Source organism: Mus musculus, chromosome 7 (genome assembly GCF_000001635.26).
Source record: "Mus musculus strain C57BL/6J chromosome 7, GRCm38.p6 C57BL/6J".
Lineage (NCBI taxonomy): Eukaryota > Metazoa > Chordata > Mammalia > Rodentia > Muridae > Mus > Mus musculus.
Window position 1 is genome coordinate 144,285,703 of NC_000073.6, and position 23,909 is coordinate 144,309,611.

General features: G+C 48.3%; 1 protein-coding gene across 30 annotated transcripts in view; it reads left to right on the plus strand.

Annotated features, from left to right (window-relative positions):
* Window positions 1–23,909, plus strand: part of Shank2 (SH3 and multiple ankyrin repeat domains 2) — a 447,967-nt gene that overhangs the window by 307,626 nt on the left and 116,432 nt on the right. For all 30 annotated transcript variants that reach the window (XM_006508521.4, XM_006508520.4, XM_030242323.1 and 27 more), the window contains one exon: window positions 940–1,064. In XM_006508521.4, coding sequence (XP_006508584.1) covers window positions 940–1,064 — 125 coding nt within the window. The remainder of the gene's footprint in view (window positions 1–939; window positions 1,065–23,909) is intronic.

Genomic DNA, 23,909 nt, shown 5'->3' on the forward strand with positions numbered 1-23,909 from the left:
AGCAGTGCCCCACGCTGGCCCCTAGTCTGGGGCTTCCCTTCCAAACTACAGCAAAATGGCATCAGCTTGCTCTAGAAGAGGCGTCTGCCTGAGGCAGGTGGAGGTCAGCCATGTGGCAGTTACCTGTGCAGGAGGCATCCTTCCCTGGCTAGCTTGCCCACCTGCCACGGGCTCTGACCGCCCACAGCAATCCATCCAAAAAGAGAAGAGCAGAGTCTTCTCCACCCCCAGGGTACAGGTCCATGCCTGTGTGATGCGCCTTCCCCTCCCCCAATCTGGGCATCACACCTTCCCACCCACCCACCCACCCACCCCCAGCCTCTCAGGAGGACCAAGAGAGTCCTTCAGCAGCCTCATGGGCCCCAGAAGCCCAGCCTTGCTCCGCTGAGAGGCATGGTGGTCATGTGATGGTCATAGAAAGCCAGGTTCCCCCCTGGAGAGAGTTCAGAGCAGATTCCAAATCAGCAGCCACCCACTGGGTCAACATTGTTCTCTGTCCCTGTTCCAAGTTGAATCCCCTGGGTTGCAAGTCTGTATAGCTGTGAAACTGGCAGGCGGTTTCGGTATGGTCTTTCCCTAGCTCTGTGTGGCTGGGGAAGGAACTTTTCCATTTTTAGAACTGAAAATGTTTAGTCATTGATACTTTTAAAGAAAATGACAGACATATAGACATGTTCCGCAGACCACTTTATTCCATGGTTTCGGCAGAGCGGCCAGGAGGCGTGAGGGGACACTGGCATGCACCTGGCTTCATAGCTTACATTAGTACCAATGTGCATGTGAGTAAGGAGCCCCTCTCTGGGACAAGCCAGCCAGGACCACTGCCTCCCAATAGGGAATGCTGTGACCCTCTTCCTCCCAGAGTCCCGTGGGCAGGTGGGATGACCAACTTGGAAAACATCCCCCAGACTCAAACACAGTATTTCTTTGTCTTCCTAGCCGATACCCCCATTGAGGAATTCACACCCACGCCAGCATTTCCAGCCCTGCAGTACCTGGAGTCCGTGGATGAAGGTGGGGTGGCATGGCAAGCCGGACTAAGGACCGGGGACTTCTTGATTGAGGTAGGGCACAGGTGTTTGTATCACACTACTTGGGGAGAGCGCCGACTCTCATGTGAGAGAGGATTGTGGTTTTGAGCACAGCATCCGGATGGTGGATGACTTAGGCCACATGGCTTGTATTCTCTCGAGCATACCCTACCCACCGAGGATACTTTTCCTCTGTCCCTGATGTTCAAGTGTTTTCGTAGCTCTTTGGGAAGAGAAAGCATACATGGAACTTGGCCAGTGGTCTTCAAGAGGAAGATGGAGACATTGTCATGATGCTGGAGCCACATGCAGATCTGTGGGTGGCTCAGCTCTGACTCTAATAATAGGAGGGGAGTCCTTGCCCACTCCTGTTGTGTCCTAAGGACAAGTCACCAAGCCTTTGTGTGGTGTTGGCTAGCATGACGTGTGTTGTGGGTGGCTATGAGTTGTTTGGTCTATGTTCATTGCATGGTTGTTGGTCTTTAAGGACCACAGAGCATGGGGCGGGGGTGGGGCTTGGGAGGGGCTAGAGTAGGCCCAGAGAGGAGACTGCAGTGTGCAGAAGCTTTCAAAGCTAATTTTCATTCAAACCCAAAAGCAGGATAATGTTTGGTCATTTGAGGAGTCTTCTTGTGTGCAAGTGTTGGTGTCTGTGAACGTCACCTGCGGGTTGTATGTTGGTGCCAGTGAGGAAGTTGTTGCATCCTGGTGCTTCAGGGCATTCTGCCTCTTTGCGGGTTTAGGTGTTACTTTGGATCTCACTATATGAGACAGCTTGCTACTCTTTGGAAGCAGTGTGACTGAACGAATATGCACTAGGTTGGAAAGATGGCCTCTTTTATGATCTGATAGACCCAAACGGGCCTGGTCAGTAGGTTTTTGTCTCCCAGTGTTCACTCAGAGTCTTGCCTCAAGTTTGTCAGAAATCACACACAGGTGGAGATAGTAAACAGGTGTATCTCACCCAGCCAATTGGGTGACCTCAATGCACATCCATTCAATAAGAGAGGATACCCTAGCCTGTCCCAGTAAGATGGCACATGAAGCCTTTGCTCCGTGTTATATGTTACCTGCCCACAATAGTTTTTCTCTGCCCATCATGGTTTTGTATATCTCTGGAGTCCGTTCACACTAGTAAGGGTGACAGGAGTAGAGGGAGAAGAGAACACATCTGTTAGGGAAAGAAGCAGGTAAAAAGGAGTCACATATGGCTCTCTTGCCATTGCTGAAAGATGCTTTAAACTACTCTTGACAGCCCAGAGCCTGGTCTGAGGGAGGCACGAGCTAATTCAGGTTTCTGTGGGTCAGAGCAGTTAGAATCTCTTCCAGAATGGAGAAGCCGGAGCTGGCTGCAACTCCTTGAGTTCATGGGGTTTGTAACCTCCTGGAACTGCAGACTGGGTTGAATCATCTTCTGTAGGATGCGGTTGTGACGCAAACCCTCTTCCTGTGTATGAGAGACACTAGAGACAGAGGGGGTGTGGCCTGGGACTGGGGCTATAAGTGGTGTGTGGGTGGCCGTGTGATGGCAGAGAAGGGGGCTCCAGGAGCGTGAGATGGGCTTCAATAATAAATGAGGGCTGTAGATGGATGCACACCCCCTGATGTTCAGCTCACTTGACTGTTTCCATGATAAACTAGTCAATAAAACAAGCCTGGGCCTCTGAAGTGGAAATGCCTTGGGGTGACACTTTTCCTGGGGATGTCCTGCATACCACCCCACAATTTTCTGTCCTTGTAGCACTTCCTTTGACTTTTTTTTTAAACCTCTGATATACTAAACTGTCTTTGGGGAACAGGCATTTTGTTCCAGTGGCCTCTGAGTTCCAGGATTCTAGGCTTGTCTGACTTGGTCCCCAAGGTCTGTTAGGGCTATATGTTGTTCTGTAATTTTGTACATGGGCTATGGAAGGACTTAGCACATCAGAGCCATCGTCTCACAAAGCTGATTGTCACATTCATATACTGATGATGGGACTGTGGGATGCAGACCCCCGGAGGTGGCAAACAGGCTCCTGTCTTCTACTTCCCAGGCTGCCTGAGGTGAAACTCAAGATTTCTCTATGTTAGGTGCTTAGATTTAAGTCTGTACCTCCCATGAGTTGTTTCCTTGGCTGCTGGCTTTTGCCATCAGAATATTAAAATCATTTATAAGCCCTTACATCGGCGTGTGCTTCCCAGGGGACAACTGCTCTGTATTTTCAGTGAACGGTTTTCCACCTTGAAGGGATTGTTTTTAAAAAGCTTTATGTGTTCCCTTATGAATATGTGTGGGTTGAAGCTGTCCCCTACAGCACTCCACGAAGCATGGGTACCCATGGACAAAGCTACCTCAAGTGCCAGCGTGTGGTCCTCATCCCCGTGCCCCTTGGCAACCCTTTTCTCTACTGCCTGAAAAACAAAAACCCTGCAAAGTATATCAGACTTCGTATTTGCTTTCTAAAATTGCATGCTGTGGTTTGAACTTCGGGACCAAGGGGCCACTTTAGAAGTGGGGGTTGACTTTTAACATCTCAAGTATCCACAAAGCTCCATCCCTCTTTCTTTAACTCGGTCAGATTGCCCTGACATTGTCATCGTGCCTGGCGCTGGAACCCATAATGAAGAGCTTCCTGTTGTACGGGATTTTCTCTAGTCTACCATCTAAAGTTTCTTTCTCTCCTGATAAAGTGTTAAGGAGAGCGTTTTTTTTTTTTCCCCTCTGTTGTTTTTTTCCTTCCTTGGTGACTACACTTCACTCCCAAAACACTCTTAAGATTTGAGTAAAGCGCTGTCAACCTTTTAAGTCTTTCACTACTTACTTCGTCTTTGTATGCACAAGTGCACACTTGTACGTGTATGTGTGCATACATGTGTGCATGTAGACATGCACACCACAGTGCTCACCAAGTAGGGTCCAGTAATCAAACTCAGGTTCTAAGGTTTGGTGACAACTGTTCTTATCGATTGAGCCTTCTTGCCAGCCCCTTTGATAAGCTATCTTGAAGTCAGGGATGAGGAAAAAAAGCCCCCCGGGGGTCAGCATGAGAACTCAGCTCTGAGTGAGGGTGTATGTGTGCACCCCATGTTTGAGGGCATTTGACTGCAGTCACTCTGATGTCCACACACTGGTCAGAGTAGTGTGGCTACATGACCCCGATGTACCAAGGTTAAAAGATATTCTTGCTTCTTGTAGAAAGTGGCCCAGTGCTGATGGAGAACCCATTCAGCTCCTTTGAGACTTGAGAGCAGCACTCCATGCTTACACTATATAGTAAAGGCTTTGTCCATGGCTGTTAGACTAAATCGCTTAGGGAATCGTGACAAGGGGAAACATCTGGGCGTGCTTAGTATAGGCAGTGGGTTGTTTTTGTTTCTGCTTTAAAGCGTTTTCTGTCCATGATGCTAGAGTTTGTAGAAACAGAGCCCGGAGCTCGAACACTGGTGACTGTGTCTCTATGTTTTCCTCATTAAGAGACTTGACAACTGGCCCAGTAACAATAGCTAGAAAGGTCTTCAGAGGACATGGAGTGGCTGGGAAAGTGCGCTCTCTGTGCAGCTTGGGTGAGAGACTGGGGATTCCAATAGCCAAGAAAGCCATAGAAAGATGTACATGACTGGCACAGGAAAAGGAGAGGAGAGCTGGCTGTCACTGTGATGTCCTGTAAGCTCGTAGGCTCATCCTCTGAGACTTGGCTGGCATTGCCGTCACCAAAAATGCCTATTAACAATGCAAGGCCTGGTCCCAGGCCCTGTCTGCTAGGCCGGAACCACAGTGGGAGTTTGGGCACAGTGCTTTCACAAAACTGAGGTATGAGGCCAGGGAGATGGGTCTCCCTGGAGAGTGCTGCACAAACTTGTGGACCTGAGGTCAGATCCCAGTACCTATGTAAAAAGTGGGGTGCAGAGGCATGCATCTATTCCAGCACTGGGAAGTTGAGGCAAGAGGATTCCAGGCCTCACTGGCCAGAACTGAAATACCCCATATGTTATTAGTAGCCCTTAAGCCAACTCACCAGAAAATGCACAGTAAGCAAACAGCATCTGATGCAAGTGCCACCGAAGGCCCATGTCCTTCCTGACTGTCATTAAGGTATACCAGTCACAGTCATTTCTTCCTCTGATTTGCACAGAACTTTAAAAAAAAGACATCTAATGTCATTATTTTATTTTAGAATAGACATGGAGACCTTCAGTGACTTCCCACAAGGTCACACACTTGATTGTGTTAGACGCTCAGCTCTGACCAGACTGCCTAACTGGATGCCCTCCACTTCCTAGAGCTAAGACCTACACCCTTCCCCCACCTGTGGGTAATGCAGGAATTAAGGCAAAGGGCATGTGCTAGGTTTTTGTTTTGTTTTGTTTTGTTTTTTCTTTTTAAATTAGCAACCATTTTCCAGAACCATCGTACCTGTTGCTGGTGACGACATATTTGTGCTGTTAGAGCAAAACACAGAGTGCCAGGAATTCTGGGGAGGTCAACAAGACAGCATGTTACGGGAAGCAGAGAGTGGGTAATTTCGCATCTAAGATTCCATCCTTAGGGAACTGCATCGAAAGCAAGCAGCATTCACGGCACACAAATAAAATAATAAGAGAATGGGAAGGAGAGACAGCCAACATCTGCTCTGGCTCCACACAGAAGCCTTTCACAAAGCCCTACAAGGAGTCCTCCATGCCCATGGGGTATAATGCACTTCTATTTAGTGAGCAAGGCAGAATCAAAATTATCTGCATAAGCCCATCTACAGGCAGGGAGGAAATCCCTGCCCTACCCCCACCCTGGGGGATGAAAGAGCACCTTCCACTTGCTTCAGACTTTTCTGTTTCTCAGCTTTTCTGCAGTGGTGTGTGTGTGTTCATTAATTTTACAAATAGAACATTCCTTCGAAGGTTATGGAGCACTGTGTTGTGGAATGGTGTCCTGGCCTCCTGGGCCAAGGTGGCATGTATCCAGAAAAGGGTTTTCTGGTGTTAGTAATTGTCCAGGGCCTTCCCTCACCAGCCAGCCCGTGCTGGGCTGCGAAAAATTCCTGTGGTTTCTGGGATTGTTGTCTTAGCCCTGAAGTGGCCGATCTCGTTTTTTGTGTTAATTTCCCTAAATAGGTTTTTCTTTGCAATTAAAGCAGGCGGCAATATCCTTCATCCTCCAACAGCCACGCTGCAGATCGCTAATTACCTTTTCCTCATATTAAACACTTGCACCAGCGATGCCTGGAACCGTTTTTTATAATCTCAGTTTATATTGAAGCGAGGACGCTAAGAGGGATGTCCTGGGGTTCTCCTCAGAGACTGAGTGTGTTGTAAAAGCTTTCTTAGGTGGGTTCTTAAAGATGGTACTTGTCTCACACACACACACCTGCCTAAACCATTGCTTCCAATACTACTGCTCCCTCCAAGACTGCATCCCCCAGCCTCAGACCTCAGCAAGGCTTGTGGGAAAAGCAGCCAAAACTGGTCAGTCCGAGTATTCTATTGAGAGCATTATTCATAAACATATGAGGGGGGCTTGCCACCTCATTGGTAGCGTGTGGTGCTGAGAATTAAGTCACCTGAGATAAACTACGTGTTACCTCAGGCTCTCCAAGGAAGGTTGGAGGTCAGAAGTTCTAGGCACAAAGCTAGCACTTGTCAGTATCTGTTGATGGGTGTCTTGTCTTTCTGCCTCATTAACATGCTTGACTCAGAACAGAGAACATTTGTCAAATAAATAATAATAAGTTATAGTGATGGTGAGTGATTTTGTGGTGGCAGTGACCCCCTTCAGATGTGTACCATTGTACAGTGACAAATACAAGTCAGACTAGGTGTTGTTCAATACAAGACCCTGTTAAAGCCTCCCCTAAGCCCCTGGCAGACAAACTTGACTTATATCTCTGCTCCCTGAGCATTCACCACCCTGTACAGTCCTGCCCTGGCACAGGCCTGGTATTCACATAATCATGGAGTTTCCATTTGCTATGCATATGCTAACCCCTAGGGACAAATCCCAGGGTTGAGGAAAGGCCTTTCTGTGGCTTCCTCAGTACCAGGTTCCCTCTGGTCTAGACCGCAGCTGTGCCTCTTAGTTCATACTCCACCACCACCTCCTCCTCCTTCTTCTTCTTCTTCTTCTTCTTCTTCTTCTTCTTCTTCTTCTTCTTCTTCTTCTTCTTCTTCTTCTTCCTCTTCTTCTTCTTCTTCTTCTTCTTCTTCTTCTTCTTCTTCTTCTTCTTCTTCTTCCTCTTCCTCTTCCTCTTCCTCTTCCTCTTCCTCTTCTTCTTCTTCTTCTTCTTCTTCTTCTTCTTCTTCTTCTTCTTCTTCTTCTCTCTCTCTCTCTCTCTCTCTCTCTTCTCTATCTCACTCTCACTCTCTTGGTCTCATCTTTTGGGATATCACCAGAGACTATTCCCACTGGTGACCCCAATGGCCAATGTAGGAATTCTAGCCTCTGCCTCCTCCTAAATCTTTATATCTTATTCAAATAGTGCCCGTGGGCATTCAATTCAGTATGACAAGCCAGGCACCAGCAGACATTAGCAGGGCTGGAGCTGAATTCCTAGCCTGGTGTTGTGTTTGTTCTTGGGTTGTCAGCTTTGGTTCGCATCAAAGATGAGCAGTGGCTGCCTTAGTCCCCCTCTTGAGTGTGGAGTGTATCTGTTCCCATAGAGCTGTTACTTCTGGCCAAGCCATTGCAGTTTGCTTGCAGAGGATCACCGCATTGGAAATCTTTGCCATTCTAGGACCACAGCCATGAGAGTGAGATCCCCAAGGCTGTTGACATTGGGTTCTTTACTTTTAAGGGTTTAAAGTGGCTTTTCTCTTAGGAAAGCCCCTCGTCATCTGGAAAGCCAGATTCTTTTTCTTCAAACATCCCTGGACCCGGAAAACTGATAGCCTCACCTTCCATACTGACTAAGAACAGGTGGTTTTTTGGCTCCAGAGTAGCAAAGAGATTCTGCTGAAAAGGTAGATGCAGGCTGTTTCACCATAGCAGCTCCGAAGGCTTGGCTCTTTCATTGTGGGGTTCTAATTTGAAGCATCAGTGATTTCAATTTCAAGCTAAAAAAAGATCCCGAATCACTTCAGGGGACCATGGCTGCTGTGCTCAGACTCTGTGGGATTGGCAGATGGCAGTGCAGTGGGTTGGAGAGAGAAAGGACCCATGGTCAAGGGCACAGGTTGTTCAGCCAAGCCAGGTCTGAGTCTGGGCTCTGCCTCCTCTTAGCTGTGCGAGCATGGGCACATCACTCACTTCAAGTCTCTCAGTATCTTACCTGTAAATAAAGACACATGTGGAACTTACAGCACAGATCCTGACATCATGGACGATGAGCAAATGTTGGGGGATTAGTGACATCTGAAAACCCAATTCATTGGTTTATTTCTGCAGCTGATAAATGGGTACCCAGGAGGCACTTGGCTGGAGGAAAATCAAGAATTAGCTACAGCTTCTTGGGAGCTCACAGTCTAGAGGAGAAACAAAAAGAAAGTATATAGCAGGGAAAAAGATAGTATTGCCACCAGGCTTTAGTGGATAAGAAAGGTCCCCACAACTGGTGTGGAGAAGGGAGGGCTTGAGGGTCAATAACATTCCAGGTGAATGTGGGCAGTAGACAGATGTAATGGTGCTGACAATGGCTGAGGCTGCTGCATTAAGGCCTTGAATGGTTTTTTTTTTTTTGAGCAGGTGCAGCTATGTGTGGCTGGTCAGTGTGCGGAGAGCGGTCTGTGGTCCCAAGAAACCGCTCTGTGCCGTTTCCTCTGTCCATGGTGCTGAAACGGGCTCTCTATATTTCAGAAATACCCAACTCTCCTCCCTGTATCTTCTATCATATCCCCTCCCTGTGTCCTTGGCCTGTCCGGGTATGGAAGCTCATTACTTTGAGACAAGGCTCATCTGCTTGGTAGAGAATTCTCTTCCACGAGGGTCTGTTGTGGCAGAGCATCTGTGGTATCTCTCCTGTGTTTTGTCCCCGCCTTCGCCTTGTTGCTAAGGTCTCAGCTCACGCGCCAAACTCCCAAACAGGCCTTTCCAGGACCATCTGGCTGCCCCTGACTCTCATGCTCATGCTGCATGATTCTGTCACTGTCAGAATCATCTCTGGTGTCATGTGATTGACTTAACATCCCTTTCCCTTGTACAGTGTCTCTCCCTATGGGTTATACACACTGTCAACACAGCACCTGTCACATAGCAGAGGTCTTAAAGTGTGAATCTGGTGGTGGCAAGCCCTGGGACTCTTGCATTACCATCTTTCAGATAATAAAACTGAGCCTCAGAAAATTGCCTGCCTGGGACCTCGTGGGAGGTTAGAGTCTTGGCAGCCTGCAAAGCATGTCTCTCTTTTTGTGTGTCTGGTCAGTGCCCTGGCTAAGTCCTGAGTCATGTGGTTGTTGTGTCTTATGCCCATCCATCTTTACCTAATTTATCTCTACCCGGCACAGACTGTAAAGATGAGGTCCTAAGGAGGCAGATTGGAGGTTTGGGGTATAGGGTCCTCTGATGGACCCATTGGTTAACCCTGGAAGGAGAACACAGGGACCTTTTTGCCTTCCACCCATCCTATCAAGCATCCTGTCTCTTAGAGTGCCTGGCAGGAATCTTGTTAGCATTGATTTGTTTCTTTCTGTGGTGCCCTTTTGTGCTTGGGAGTTTTATGATCCAAGTGGTTAGGTTGGTAAATGAACTGAAGGAAGGGTGTGGGCCAAATGCCCTGTAGGACTCTTAATTGATAGGGCTCGTCAGCCCTGTAAGTTAGTATGTGTGCACATCAACACTTGCAGAGCTGAGATGAGAAGGAAGAGGAGATGGAGGTGTGGAAGCCACAGTGTAAGGCTGTGGGAGTCAGAAAATGTCCTCTGCAATTTAGTCTCACAGGATCAACCACTAACTAGCAAATACACTACTTTCTCCCAACTAGACTGCCCTGGGTGGGGCAAGATGAGAGAGGGTGGGGGCATAGGAACCTCAATCAGTATGATCAAGGCACTCAGGGCTAGTGTTTTATACAAAAAGGGTTATTACTTTTATGGATGGTGGCTGTTGTTTGGCCATGGAAAAGGCAGAAACTGCCTAGCAAGGCCAGGTACATCTCCCAAGGGAGAGTTTCCCCATGTGCTCTGCCATGGAGTGTGGTCTCTCTCATAAACTGTGAGAATCACAAGGGCAGAAGCTGACTTGTTTATGACTGCCCTGTGATAAGTCCTAGGCACTAGAAATGGGATCAAAGCCAAAGAGAAAGGTAATTACAGTTAGCCAGAACTAAGCTGACTAACTAGGACTAAGTCCTGACTAAACAGGACTCACTAGGCCTGGGCATGGCAGTGCTAGGCAAGCCAGTGCCTGCTGGATGCCTGGCTCCCAATACAGTAACTTGGGTTTTGGGTTTTTCTAGACATACATCCCTTTCCAACACCATTCTGGCTCGTTCTGACATGTCCCTCGCCATTGCTAACTCTTTAACCCTCACCAGAATGCAATCCCCAATTCCCAAAGATACTGGAGCATAGTAGGGTTAACATAGGGAATAGCAGCCTCAGGTCACAGAGCTTCAGAGTAGCAGAACTGGGATTTGAGCTGACCTGGTCCCCTTATCAGGCTCTAACCATTGCACACTCCAGTCTCTCTGCCCTTGTGGTTTAGCAGCTGAGACGTTAGTCCTGGGTGGTACCGTTGCGATTTCCTGTCTCCTGGTGGGGGAGGGCTGTTACCAGGTTCTCACCTGCTACCATCTGTGCTCTGTCCACAGCTCCAGGGAGAAGCTAGCCCTTACCTTAGCTTATAGGGCCCCAGGGTTTCAGCCTCAAAAGGGGTAACTCCTCATTCTACCCTTCACCTACCTTGACTTGATCACTTGACTTTTTGCTGGTCCAATGATACAGCTCTGCCTCTGGCTTTTCCCATGTTCCTTCACTTCCGCTGGGACACTCCCCTCTTTTTCTTACCATTGTTCCTCTAAATTTCTCCTAGCCTCCTTACCTAAATTGCATGAACTCCCTCAGTCTCCTGTCTCTGCTAGGGATATGTCTCATCTCTGCATTTTCACGTGTTGCTTTTGCATGGCATGTAGAATTAATGGTGAGTATCTCTCATCAGAACCTGAGCCCATCAGAAGCTGATGGGTTTAGTCACAGAATGTCAGTCACACAGGTGACACAGCAGACAGCCATGATCAGGACCTCGGGAGACTAGATTCTTTCCTGTCAAAGAGATAGGTGTTTCTTCTCAGACTCACCCCACTCCCCACCCCCGAGAGTACCAGGAACCTCAGGGATCAACAAACAGCAGTCCAGCCCTGTCTGCCAGTGCCTAGCTCTCTACTCCACACCAATTGCAACCTTGGAGTTTTCAGAGGATGTGTGTACTGATCTCAAAAGTATTAGAGATTTTGTTAACATTCCACCCCCACTCTGACTGGTAGTCGTCTTTCATTAACTCTTCTTCATCCTGGCTTGAGTAAGTCGTAATACACACACACACACACACACACACACACACACACACACACACACACACATGAAAGGAAGCCAGTGAGGCAAGCAGGTGAAGGGACCGCCAGGCAGGGAAGTTGTGCAGCACATGAGGATCACAGGGTAGCTTTATGGCTTTGTCTATCTTGTAGCAATGCATGTTATCAGACATCCTCATTTGAGTATATCTTTTTATCCTTGTGCTAAAATATACACTCTAGAGCTGGAGAGTGCTCGCTGCCCTTGCAGAGGACCTGGGCTCACTTGTCAGCACCCACGTCAAGTGAGTTACAGCTGCCTCTGACACCAGCTTCAGAGGATCTAATGCTTCAGGCACCTATACTCACCCATGCACAAAGCTCCACACACGTGTACACGTAAATAGTTTTTTAACTGAAAAACACACATGCTGTGAACATTATTTTATGCATTTAAAAGTATACAATGCTTTCAATCTTTAAATTTTATATTTATTTGTGTTTGTACATGGGGGGGACTTTTGTACCGCATCATACATGTGGAAGTTAGAAGGCAACTTTTGGGAGTTGCTTCTCTCTTCCCACCATATGGGTTTCTGGATTCTAACTCAGATCATTAGCTTTACTAGCAAGTCCCTGTACCCAGTGGGCCATCTTCCCAGCCTTCAATGGCTTTCTCATTCAGCATGGTACACTGCCATCACACCTGTTGCTCTGGAACATTGTTATTGACCCAAAGGTGAATCCTGTTGCTGTTGGTCATTACCCCTCATCTTCACGTGAGCCCTCAAAATGGCCACTTCCTGCTTCCTGTTTCTGCAGGCGGGGGGGGGGGGGTTGCCTGCTCTAGACATTTCAGACATAGGACAAGGTACTGTGGAGCCTTCAGGAATGCTTTGTGTTATCAACTTGATAGAATCCAGGATGACCTGGGACTCTGGGCAAGACTGTGGGAGGTTATCTTCATTCTGTTCATTGATATGGGAAGGCCTATCTCAACCACGGAAGGAACCATTTCCTGGGCAGGGGATCCTGGCCTATATGAGACAGGGAAAACAAACCGAGCACTAGCAAGCATGAATTCCTTGCTTTCCATTTCTTGAGTGTTCGTGGGATGTGGACCATCTCCCTCGGACTCTTAGGAAATGCCCACCACTGCCCTGCACCCGTGGCTACCCAGCCATGATGGCTTTACATAAACCTGAAACTATGAATCAAAATGAACCCTTTCTCCTTGGGCTGATTCTATGGAGGTATTTCATCACAGCAACACAAGAAACTCAGACCCATCCCAGCACCACTGTTCATTGGTTCCATCCATGCCATACATGGATTGGTTCTCTGTGCCTTTCATAGGTAAATGGACTTCATGGTGTGGCCTGACCACATCAAGGTGCCTATTCATCATTCACGGGAATTTTGGTTTGTCTCCACTTAGGCCTTTTATACATAAAGCTGCCACTGTGGTTTATAACTTTTCCTCAAAACTCAGATGCTGGAGACCCGGGAGATGACTCGGTGGGTGTGAGCACTTGGTGAGGACCTGAATTTGGATCTCAACACTCATCTAAAAATCCAGGTGTGGCCTGTAACTTCAGCACTGGATGAGATGGAGAGGGGAGATCTTTGAGGCTCGCTGGTCACCAGCCTAAGTTCAGTGACAGACCCTCTCTCAGGGGAATAAATTAAAAATAAATAAATAAATAAATAAATAAATAATAGAGCAGGACACCCAGTGCCATCCTCTAGCTTGTGCAAGCTTACAAACATATGTGTACACATACACACACACACACACACACACACACACACACACACACACACACACACACGGAAAGGATTCCAGGATCATGTTTTCCATTAGAAACACTATTTTGGAATCCATACTGTTATGTTGCTGTTTGGGGTGTGAAATATGGATGATACTTGTCACCTAGCTAGTGATGCTGTTTCAGAAGGCTGTGGAGCCCTTAAAAGGTAGAAACTCAGTGGAAGAAGCAGGACTCCGGAGAAAGGGTCTTAAGGGTTATTTCCTGGTCTCTCTTGCTGTCCCATCTCTGTGTCCTAGTTAAGTGAGATGTAAAGCAGCTTCTGTGTGCTCTGATACCCACAGAGCCACCAATCTGTCCCTGTCATGATGGACAGGAATCATCTCGAGCCATGAGCCCAATCCCTCAGCTCCCTAAAGTTGCTGCCATAGTGATGAGAAAAGTAGTAAGCACATGTGTGCTGATGGTCTTAAGAGACAGGCCTCTGGGAAGTCATTAGGGTTAAATGAGGGTGGTCCATGACAGCCTTTGTGGCTTTATATAAAGAGGGAGAAAGATCTGAGCTGGCACACTTGTCCTGCCTCACCTCACCATGACCCAGCACGGGCCTTCAGCCAGATGTGGAGCAGATGCTGGCTCCATGTGCCTGGAATCCCCAGTCTCCAGAACCATGAGTCACATAAACATCCATTCACTATGAATTACTTGGGCCCAGGCATTTTGTTACAACATCTAAAAATGTAGCAAAGATGGCTTCTGGGAACATTTGTATTCAAGCTTTTATCTGAGCGCTTGTTTTCAGTCTGTTCACACCTGGTGAGTGGAGTTGCTGGATCACATGGCCAGTCTGTGCTCATCTGTGGATCAGTGCTCACTGTCCACTTAGCAAATATCTACCACGGACCCTCACTGTGCAGAAGCAATGGTAACTGGAGAGGAAACAAAGCCCGACCCACAGAGGCCAAGCTCAACACACAAGTCTTGCAACACAACACTTACTGCAGGAAACGTATGGACTGCAAGAACACAGCATTAGGCGAAATGTCTGTGTCTCCCGAGCACCCTCTCTGCAGCAAGCAGCTTTCTTGGAATTTCTCCTTCATACACTCACATGCTCAGTTTAGTTAAAATAGTTCTGTCTTCTCCTTTTTCTTTTTTGTTTTGTTTTGTTTTGTTTTGTTTTGTTTTGTTTTGTTTCTTGAGACAGGGTTTCTCTGTAGCCCTGGCTGTCCTGGAACTCACTTTGTAGACCAGGCTGGCCTTGAACTCAGAAATCCGCCTGCCTCTGCCTCCTGAGTGCTGGGATTAAAGGCGTGTGAGCTCAGGCATCCCTGGCAGATAGTGTCTCAGAGCCTCACCTGGAACGGAGCTGGAAAAATAATTCAGAGCAAGGGGAGGTGCTGACTTGGCAGGTTGAGCATCCTTGCAAAGTGAAGCTCAGCTCTGGCCCCAAGAACAGGCAAGATGAGGAGCCACCATGGCTTCTTGCAGCCTTCCGCTCTGGGTCTGGCTGAGTACACATCCGTGTCTGAGGGTTGGGTGCTTCTCTCAGCCCACAAGGCTTGCTGGCTGCTGTTGGGTACAATGATCCTCGAAGTCCTGGCTCACTCAGCAAGTAAAGCTCCTCAGTCACGGTCCAGGATCAGCCAACATCCTTCTTGGCCCTAATGATAAAAGGGGCACATGTCTGAGGTCCAAAAGGAGGTCGTGAATCTCCATGAGGCATGTGCAGAACATGGAGGGAAGTGCTCAGTGAGAATGTGCTGAAAGATGCATCCATTCACATGTCTGTCCACCTCCCAGCTCCCTTCCACCCTCCCATTCACCCATCCTTCCACCCATTCACTCATCTGTTCCTCCATCCATTCATCCATCCACCCACCCTCCCATCCACCCATTCACCCATCCAACCAATTTTGATCCAACAACCCACCCTCTCATTCATCTATCCATTCACCCATCTATTCATCCATCCATCCATCCTCACATACATACATACATACATACATACATACAACATACATACATACATACATACATGCTCCCATCTGTCTATCCATTCATCCACCCATTTTTCATCGATCCACCCATTCATCTCTCTGTCCATAAATTAATCATCCTATCCACTTAACCACCCATCAGTCTACCCAGAATTTATATCTCCATCCCTCCCATCATTCATTCATCTATCCACTCACCCACCAAGGGTCCATTCAGTCATTCAATTGGGGGTGTAGCTTATTGGTTCCCATCAAACCCTTCTTGTTCACATGATAAAGAAATGGGAGCCTTAGCTGATATGGTATATTTGTGGTGCAGATACTAGATGATAAGGAAAGACAGAAACAAGAAAGATGGGGATTTGGCAGAAATGATAAAGTAACAGCAGTAAAAAGCCCGAAGACAGATCTATTATGTACCAGTGTGTAGAGTCAATCCTCAAAGAGGTGGTGCCATGTGCTCCTGCTCAGATTCCTATCAGTAGCTAGGAAATACCACTAGAGATGGGAAACCTGAGAACCTCTCCTTGGCATGTGGACCTTAATTCTCTGGAACTCCTTCTCAGCAGCGACTGGGGCCACAGTGTGCATCTGAGTTACATATCTGGATCTGGATCAGCTTTGATATGTGGGCTGAGGGTTTGGGTTAGTGTCTGGTGACGTAGGTATGGGTGAGACCTGTAGCCCATGTCTCTGGCTCTGTCACACTCAGGGCTCAAGGACTTCCAAAGTAAAGCAACTGTAAAAGAAGAAACTGGGGGTGTAGAGGGACACTGGTGACATCATCACATGGGGAAGGCCCAGAGAGTTCTATGCACTGAGAGATGAGCTGTAGCCACAGGGTGCACCAGTGTTGATGGTGGACAACCTGCTCGTGCACCTGGGCTGGGACAGACTTGGGGGGAAGGGCTGGCAGTGCCTTTGACCAGCTGGCCATGTAGAGCCAGGCACGTCAGACAGCCAGATGGACCTTCCCCATCCTGCCCGGAAGAGCAAATCATTCCAGCCCACGGCACATGATGGACCACTGACAGAAATAAGCAGAGAGCATAAAGGCCCCAAGACATAGAAAACCAGAGCATTTCTAGACCTTTTGGGCACCATTCTGCAAGATGTTGGGTCTACATAGTGCTGAGGTCAATGGCAGTGAATGTTTCTGTCATCGTTCTGTGGGCGTGCTGTAGTATGCTGATGGTGCCAGCATCTCCTCACCCTCAAAGGCTCCAGGAGGGAAGCTAAGCACATGGGGAAACTGAGGGTGAGCATGATGTAGTCAGGAGATGTTATGGTAAGGCAGTGATGGGGCAGAACTCAAGCCCACATCCAACACTGGATCCACAGTTCCCAAACACTGTTATTCCAGGGCAGCAAAAACACTGGGGACTCTTGGGGATCCTGGCTACCCCGAGGTGGGGTCAGCCCAGCTCGCTCTGCCTAGCCTCAGCCTTCCAAGCTTGTCTCCACAAACCAGAAGTGGTCATTCGGTTGGTCACAGCACATGAGTTAACTCAACCTCCAGGCCTGGTGGCAGGCAGTGCACCCTCCAAACCATGGTATACGCCTCATTACCTCCTTGCAGTTATAATAGCAGTTCGGCCACTGTGGCACCCACACGGGGTGGGCAGTAATTTGTTTTAATTCCTGTGTTTGCCTGACCTCATCTGCTCCGGGAAGAAATCTTATTTATTGTCAGTTAACGTTCCCTGAGTGGTTTTGATGAGCCTTCCAGATAAAATGGCCTGAGCTGTCCTTCTGTTGGGTCCTTTTCCCCAGAGAGCAGGCTGAAGGCCCTGTGGCCATTCCTATGCCAAGCTTGTTCTCTCTTCTTGCCCCAGAATTCTGGCGTCTGGCTGCAGGGGCTTTCATAGACCCTGCCTCCCCCACCCCCATTCATGATGCTCCTTGATCTTTTGGTTAATTGCAGACATGTCTATCATCCCTGCCAGGTCATCTCTGTCTTTCTCATTTTCTGGTGGATATGTGTGTGTGTGTGTGTCTGTGTCTGTGTCTGTCTATGTCTGGGACACAGATGTGGGTCAAAAAAGCAGGAGCTGTTGTCTGTTGAGGACATGAACAAAGAAGGCATTAATGAGACTGGAAAGACAGGTTGATGGGTAAAATGGGTGCCATGCAAACCGAGGATCTGAGCTCGGATCCCCAGAACCTATGTAAAAATCTGGCTCTGGCTGTGTGTGTCTATTATCCCAGCACTCCCACAGAAAGACTGAAGGTGGAGACAGGAGGATCCCCATAAGTCTCACCATAGACTTGTGTTCATAGCAGTGCATGAGAAACCTTGTTTCAAGAAAGGAGAAGACACCAGGGGTTGTCCTTCACATATGACATGGCCTACATGTGCACATACATGCACCATACACACACACACAGAGGATTTTTGTTTGTTTTTTTTAATTTTGTTTTTAAGTAAAAATAGATGGGAATAAAATGACCTGAGCAAACTTGGGCTCTGAGACCAGGTGAGATTTGACAATCAGGGGTGTGTGGGTGGGTGTGTCTGTGTGTATGTCTGTATCTGTGTCTGTGTGTGCATCTGTATCTCTGTGTGTGTCTGTGTGTCTGTATCTGTGTGTCTGTATGTGTGTGTCTGTATCTGTGTGTGTCTGTATATATGTATGTGTGTCTATGCATATATGTGTGTGTATCTGTGTGTCTGTATATATGTGTGTGTATGTGTGTGTGCCTGTGCATTTCTCTGAGTGTCTGTATGTGTGTATATCTGTCTCTGTATGTGTGTGCCTCTGTGTATGTGTGTGTGTGTGTGTGTGTGTGTGTGTGTGTGTGTGTGTCTGTGTTCTCCTATTTGATAGGTCTCTTGTTGTTTGGCCACTGTGGATACCAAGCTACTTGGCCCATGAGCTTCCAAGGATTCTCTTGCTTCCACCCCACATCCTGTTGTGTTGCACTAGGATTAGAGACACACACCATGTCCAACTCTCTGTTGGTTCTGAGGATCCAAACTCAGTTCCTCACACATGTTTGACAAGTACTCCCCTTCCCCCCAAGCCATTTTCCAGGCTCACACAAAAGTTTCTAAGATGGGAGAGAGTGGAGAACAGAGAAGAGATGGTTCACAGGCAGCTGTGGTGAAGCTGCTGTGTTGGGATGGCATTCGTGCTTTCTTCAAAAGTTTGCACAAAATACTGCCCACACCCTCATGTGGCCAAGGATAGCTCTGATGTAGTCCAACACAAAACTGTAAGCTTAAAACACTATGAAGAGACTTGGTGATTTTTTTTGTTTCAGAGTGAACACTCAATGTCAAATGGCTGAAGAGATCATAAATACCAGGAAGAAATCATGAAAGGCAGCTGGGGTGGCAGCTGACACTGTGACCCTAGCACTTGGGAGGCCGTGGCAGGAGGATTGCCATGAGTTCAAAACTGGCCTGGAGTACATAGTAAATTTCAGGCTAGCCTGGTCTACAGAGTGAGAGCCTATCTTAAGAAAGGAAAGTTCTGGAAGAACTGAGACATGCCTTCTGATCATGGGGTTACCTTAAAACAGGGCAGGAAGGGAGTGAGGGAACAGGGACCCAGCTCTCTCCCTCCCCCTCCCCCTCTCCCTCCCCTTTCCCCTCCCCCTCCCCTTCCCTCCCTCCTCTCCCTCCTTCTCTCCCTCCCCCTCCCTCTCTCCTTTCCCCTTCCCCCTCCCCTTCCCCTCCCCCTCCTTCTCTCCCTCCCCCTCCCTCTCTCCTTTCCCCTTCCCCCTCCCCTCCCCTCCCCCTCAAGTTGCCATTTTCTTCTTATATATCTTTTATGTATATATTGTATATCTAAGAGCAAGCAAGCCCAGGAAATCACAGCTCTCAGCCCAGGGGTCTCTACTGCTTATTAGTCATGCAGAGCTTGCTTCTGTCATTCTCCACCTCTGTCTGGTGCTACAGGAAGTCCAGTGTACACTCCCTTGATGTTATTTCTCTAGGCTGAAGGATGGTGATGGCTGGTGAGGTCCATGTCAGTGGGCAGGAAGAGCACCCAGTAAAAACACAGGCCGTGGTACATCTTCAGCTAGCATGGACATGAGAGGCACATCTTGAGCTTGTGTGGACTTGGGAGGCATGTCCTCCTCTAGCAAATACACTGAAAGTACACCTTACTGCACCCCTAATGCCATTAGCCAACCTCAGCCACCTCCTCATAAGTAAGCTGAGCCACCGTTCCACCCACAAAAGCAGCTTCCTCTGGGATAGAATCAGTGTGGGCCCTGTTCCATCCACAGTCACTGCTAAGTGGACCTTTGTCACTGCCTAGCTGCTATATCCTCTGGGACCCAATCTCCAGCCAGCTCTGCAAACATAGATTTAAATTCAGATGGAATGGGAAATCAGCTACTGGGCCCAGGGGCACTGTTAAGGAAAGAGTTTCTCTCTTTCCAGCCCAATGGCCCAGTGCTAAGCAAAGGCTGAGGTCAGGGCACTGGGCAAGAAGTCCTGGGATGCTTGGATCTGGGTTCCTTAGACCCTGCTGACAACTGGAGAAATGTGCAACAGGGGGCCTCCCTGAAGAAAGCTGTGGCATGTGGTGTGTCCCAGCCTCTGTCCTATGAGCCTTGCTTGCCCTAGCACATGGAGCCCTGTGCTTATCTCCCTCCCAGAAGCATCTGAAATGAGCCACCTGAAAGAGTATAACCAGTGAGAACAGACAGATCAGCCCCTTTACCCAGCAAAACCCTGACCCGAGGCACAGCATCTCATGCAATCCCTGTCCCTGGGTACCACCTCTGGCTACCCTTTGCAGAACTTAATCCATGTCAGACTTTGTATCAGTTAGGGAACTGCCAGACTCTATAACAAACATGCTCTTCCCCAGAAGGATGTGGCTATTCATTTGAACAGAGTCAGCTCCCCTCTGTGCCCTGATACAAGCTGTTTTCATTCAACTTCAGCATATGGGGACCCAGGTGGCCAGCGTCTACTACAGCCACTTCTAGTCATTAGGGAGTGAAATCCCACAATATCCCATTCCCATCAGGACCAGTCAACTGCAATTGCACTTAGAGCCCTTCCCCCATTGTCAGGAAGCTGAGGCACAGGAAGGGACCCCACAGTGGGCCTGGAAGGAATACAGACCCCACCCTGTGCTGCTGATGAAACAGGCCTTATATTCAGACCTTGGTTGAAGCCCTTGTGGGTAAAACACATAGCAGAAGACATGTGGGGGGAGTTTTGATGCTGTTTTTAAGACCAGGTCTCATATAGGCCAAGGCAGCCTTGAACTCACTATGTATCCACCAAAGATGGCCTTGAATATCTGAGCTTCCTGTCTCCACTTCCCAAGGGCAGAGATTACAGCCACATGCCACCATACCTGGCTTATGTGGTGCTATGAATTGAACCTAGGACCTTCTGCATGCTAAGTGAGCACCCTACCAGCTGAGTCGAATCTGTCTTATTGTTTGGTTTTACTTAGGTGTGGTTTGAGACAGCACTGTGAAAGACATCAGGGAGGGTCCCTAACCTAGGTGTCTGCTCACAGCGCTCACAGCTGTGACATGCCATGGCAGGGCATAGGAACAATCACAAACTGGTGGCTCGAACAAGCAGGCAGCAGTCCTGCAGGGTTCTTCCTGCTTCTTCCAGCTGGCGGTCTTCAGGGTTCTCTTGGCTTGTGGCTACATTATTCTTCTGTCCATCTCTGTCTTCATGGGCTGTTCTGTGTAATGGCCTCATCTCCCTGTGCCCTTCTAAGCAGTGCACTTGGTAGCAGACTTAGAGACTAGGCAGGAAAACCAGGGTGACCTTCCACATCTAGGTCTCCAACTCATTTGCATATTCTAAGATGCCCTGGTCCTAGGCTGCTATTCTTCATTCCCCAACTCAGAATCATGACAGATACTGCTTAGGGTGCCCATTCCTACAGTTTAGGTCTCAAGACAATGGGTTATAAGAAGAAACAGTTGGAAAAGAATTTAGGATGAAACAAGATCCAGACCCTCCATGTTGCAGACCAATGCCTATACCCCGCCCCCCAGACCCATGTGGGCAAAGACCGCTTTCTCTAGTGTGGTAGACAGTCTTGGAGCGTATCTGGACAAGGTAGCATCTCTCCAGATTGGGATTGCTAAATTTATTTTAAAAGGGACTCCAGGGCCTGAAGAGATGGCTCAGATGCTAAGATGGCTGCTCTTAAAGACCAGGGTTCAATTCCCAGCACCAACATGGCAACTCACAACTGCCTGTAATCCCAATTTCAGGAAAGCTGATGCCCTCTTTCTGGCCTCTGTGGGTACTGCACACATGTGGTACACATACATATGTACAGGCAAAACACTCATATATCTAAAATTAAAAATGAAAAACTATGCCCTAGAGATAGTCCCTTTTGCTGCATGAGGATAGAGGGAGGGACACCGCTGTGAAGGACAATCAGTCCTCATCAGCCTCTAGATCACTCTAGACTCACAGCCTGTGAGACAAACCTCTTTCTTTAGCCACTCAGAACTGGAGTATTCAGTAACAGCCAATGTGGACCACAGTTTCTTCTCAAGTCTGACCAAAGCCTGAAACTGTCCTCTGGGTCCCCAACACAGAGACATATGTGTGTCCTGAGAAGCCCCAAGAGCAAGCTTCTTGCCTCCTCATGCCTGCTCTGGGCACCTCACCATGCCAGTCATTGTGTGCAGCTATTTAAATGATGTCAGAATAGGAATTTTTCTAGGAAATTTTCCTGCTGGTAATTATTAACATATATATATATATTACAAGTAACTTGTAAGCAGACTTATTGAAGCTGGGCCACATTGGCCCCTGATCTAATGGCTCATCTGAGCTAAGTCACAGCCCTGCTTGTCTGTGACAATGACTCATCTTTTGCTTTAATACAAAGGAGGCAGGATTGGGAGGAGGAGGAGGAACATCTGGTGGGGCTGGGGTCCCAGCACCCTAGGGTGATCCACCACCGAACAATGTTCTCCCTTGCCTATCACTGAGGTGTGTAGGTGGCCGTGTCAATGCAGTGCCCGATACCCAAGTGGGCTCTCAGTGACTGGAAATGATTCCCTCCTCGCCAGCTCTGAGAGTTGCATTTCCTGGCAGTGTGTGCTTCCGCCTGCAGCAGTGGTCTTATTCTGCGCCAGGCCCGTTCCCCCCTGGGTCTGAGCACAGAAGCTCGGGCTCGGAGCAGTGCAGCGAAGATTAGTGTATTTATCAGATTAGAGGATCAACTTCTTTGCAGGAGAAAATTAGCCCCAATTTGCCATGTTTCTCACAACCCACTGTGGGCTGCTGGCTGTCCTGAGGATGCCTAGCCGTGCCCTTCCCCCAGGGCTGGCAGCAGATCCTAGGGCAGGGCCTACCTCACACAGGCCTGGAGGATGAGTCTTGGAGAGGCAGAGTGGATCCTGTGTGAATGACCAGGAGTTGCAGACCCCAAGCAGGGCTCAAGCCAGAACACAGCAGACTGGCTGGCTGGTCAGCTAGAGATCAGCTGAACACCACATCAGTAATTTACTGGGACCACCATGGGCTCTGTAGAGTTTGGGATTCATAATGAAGGGGGTCTAAGGCTCATGGTTTTACAAGGCTGCTGAGAACTGGGTTGCAAGGGACCTAGGGCTGTTGGGATCTGGAATTGTAGGGCTCTCCAGGGTCTGTGGCTTCCCAGGTAGATGGTACAGCACACTTATATGCCCTGTGGCCCTTCTCCAGGACCATACTTACTAGACACAATAGAGTCTTCACTATGGTGGCTGTTCTCTAGCAGGCTGGCTGAATCCTCCAGGATGTGGCTTTTTTGAGCTCTCTCCTGAATGTGCTTACCCTATGTCAGCTCTTGGACTACATACACAGCCCCTGTGTTCTGGGGCTACTGTGCTCTGGCTAGGAATGTGGGAGACCTCACAAGGACACTGGCAACTTATCATGCCACCTGCAAACTCTCATGGTTGCCTGGCTTATGGACTTTCTATACAGACCATCCACTGGATATGTGCATTCAATAGGTCTGGCTCCTTTTAAGAAACTCAACTAAAAGTGAGATAAGACCTAGGCTGCTAGAACTGTGCTGGGAAGGTAGAAACCAGTGCATGCCACTGTAGTGCTTGCTCATGGTGTGAAAGGAAACATGTGCACATGCACACACACACACACACACACACACACACACTGAAGCATGCACAGGCACACAGTTATGTATGTATACACATTGCATGTGTGCCCAGGTGTGGGGAGCCCACAGCGTCTGCCTACTCTGTTTTATTCTGTTCTCCCCACTCAACAACCTGCTATTTGCTTGTATGCTTGGCTGTGACACAACATTGGACAAATGCAACTTAAGAGAGAAAGGGTTTATTTTGGCTTGTAGCCTGAGGTTACAGCCATTATGTAGGGAAAGGCATGAAGGCAGGAGGTGAGGCGGCTGGTCATATTGTATCCACATTGGGGAAACAGAGAGACATGAATGCTTTAGTACTCAAATTGTTTCCTCCCTTTTCTCCAGGCTGGGACCCCAGCCCATGAGTGCCTTCCATATTTATGGTTGATCTTCCACCTCAGTTAACCCTGTCTAGAGCCTTACTCACAGACATGCCCAGAGGTCTCTTCCCACGGTGATACTAAATCAAAGTAGCAATCACAACTAACCACAACACTTTCCAAATTAACACGACTGATAGATCTCTTTTTTAAAAATCTGGAAGCTCAGCTGGGCGTAGTGGCGCACGCCTTTAATCTCAGCCTTG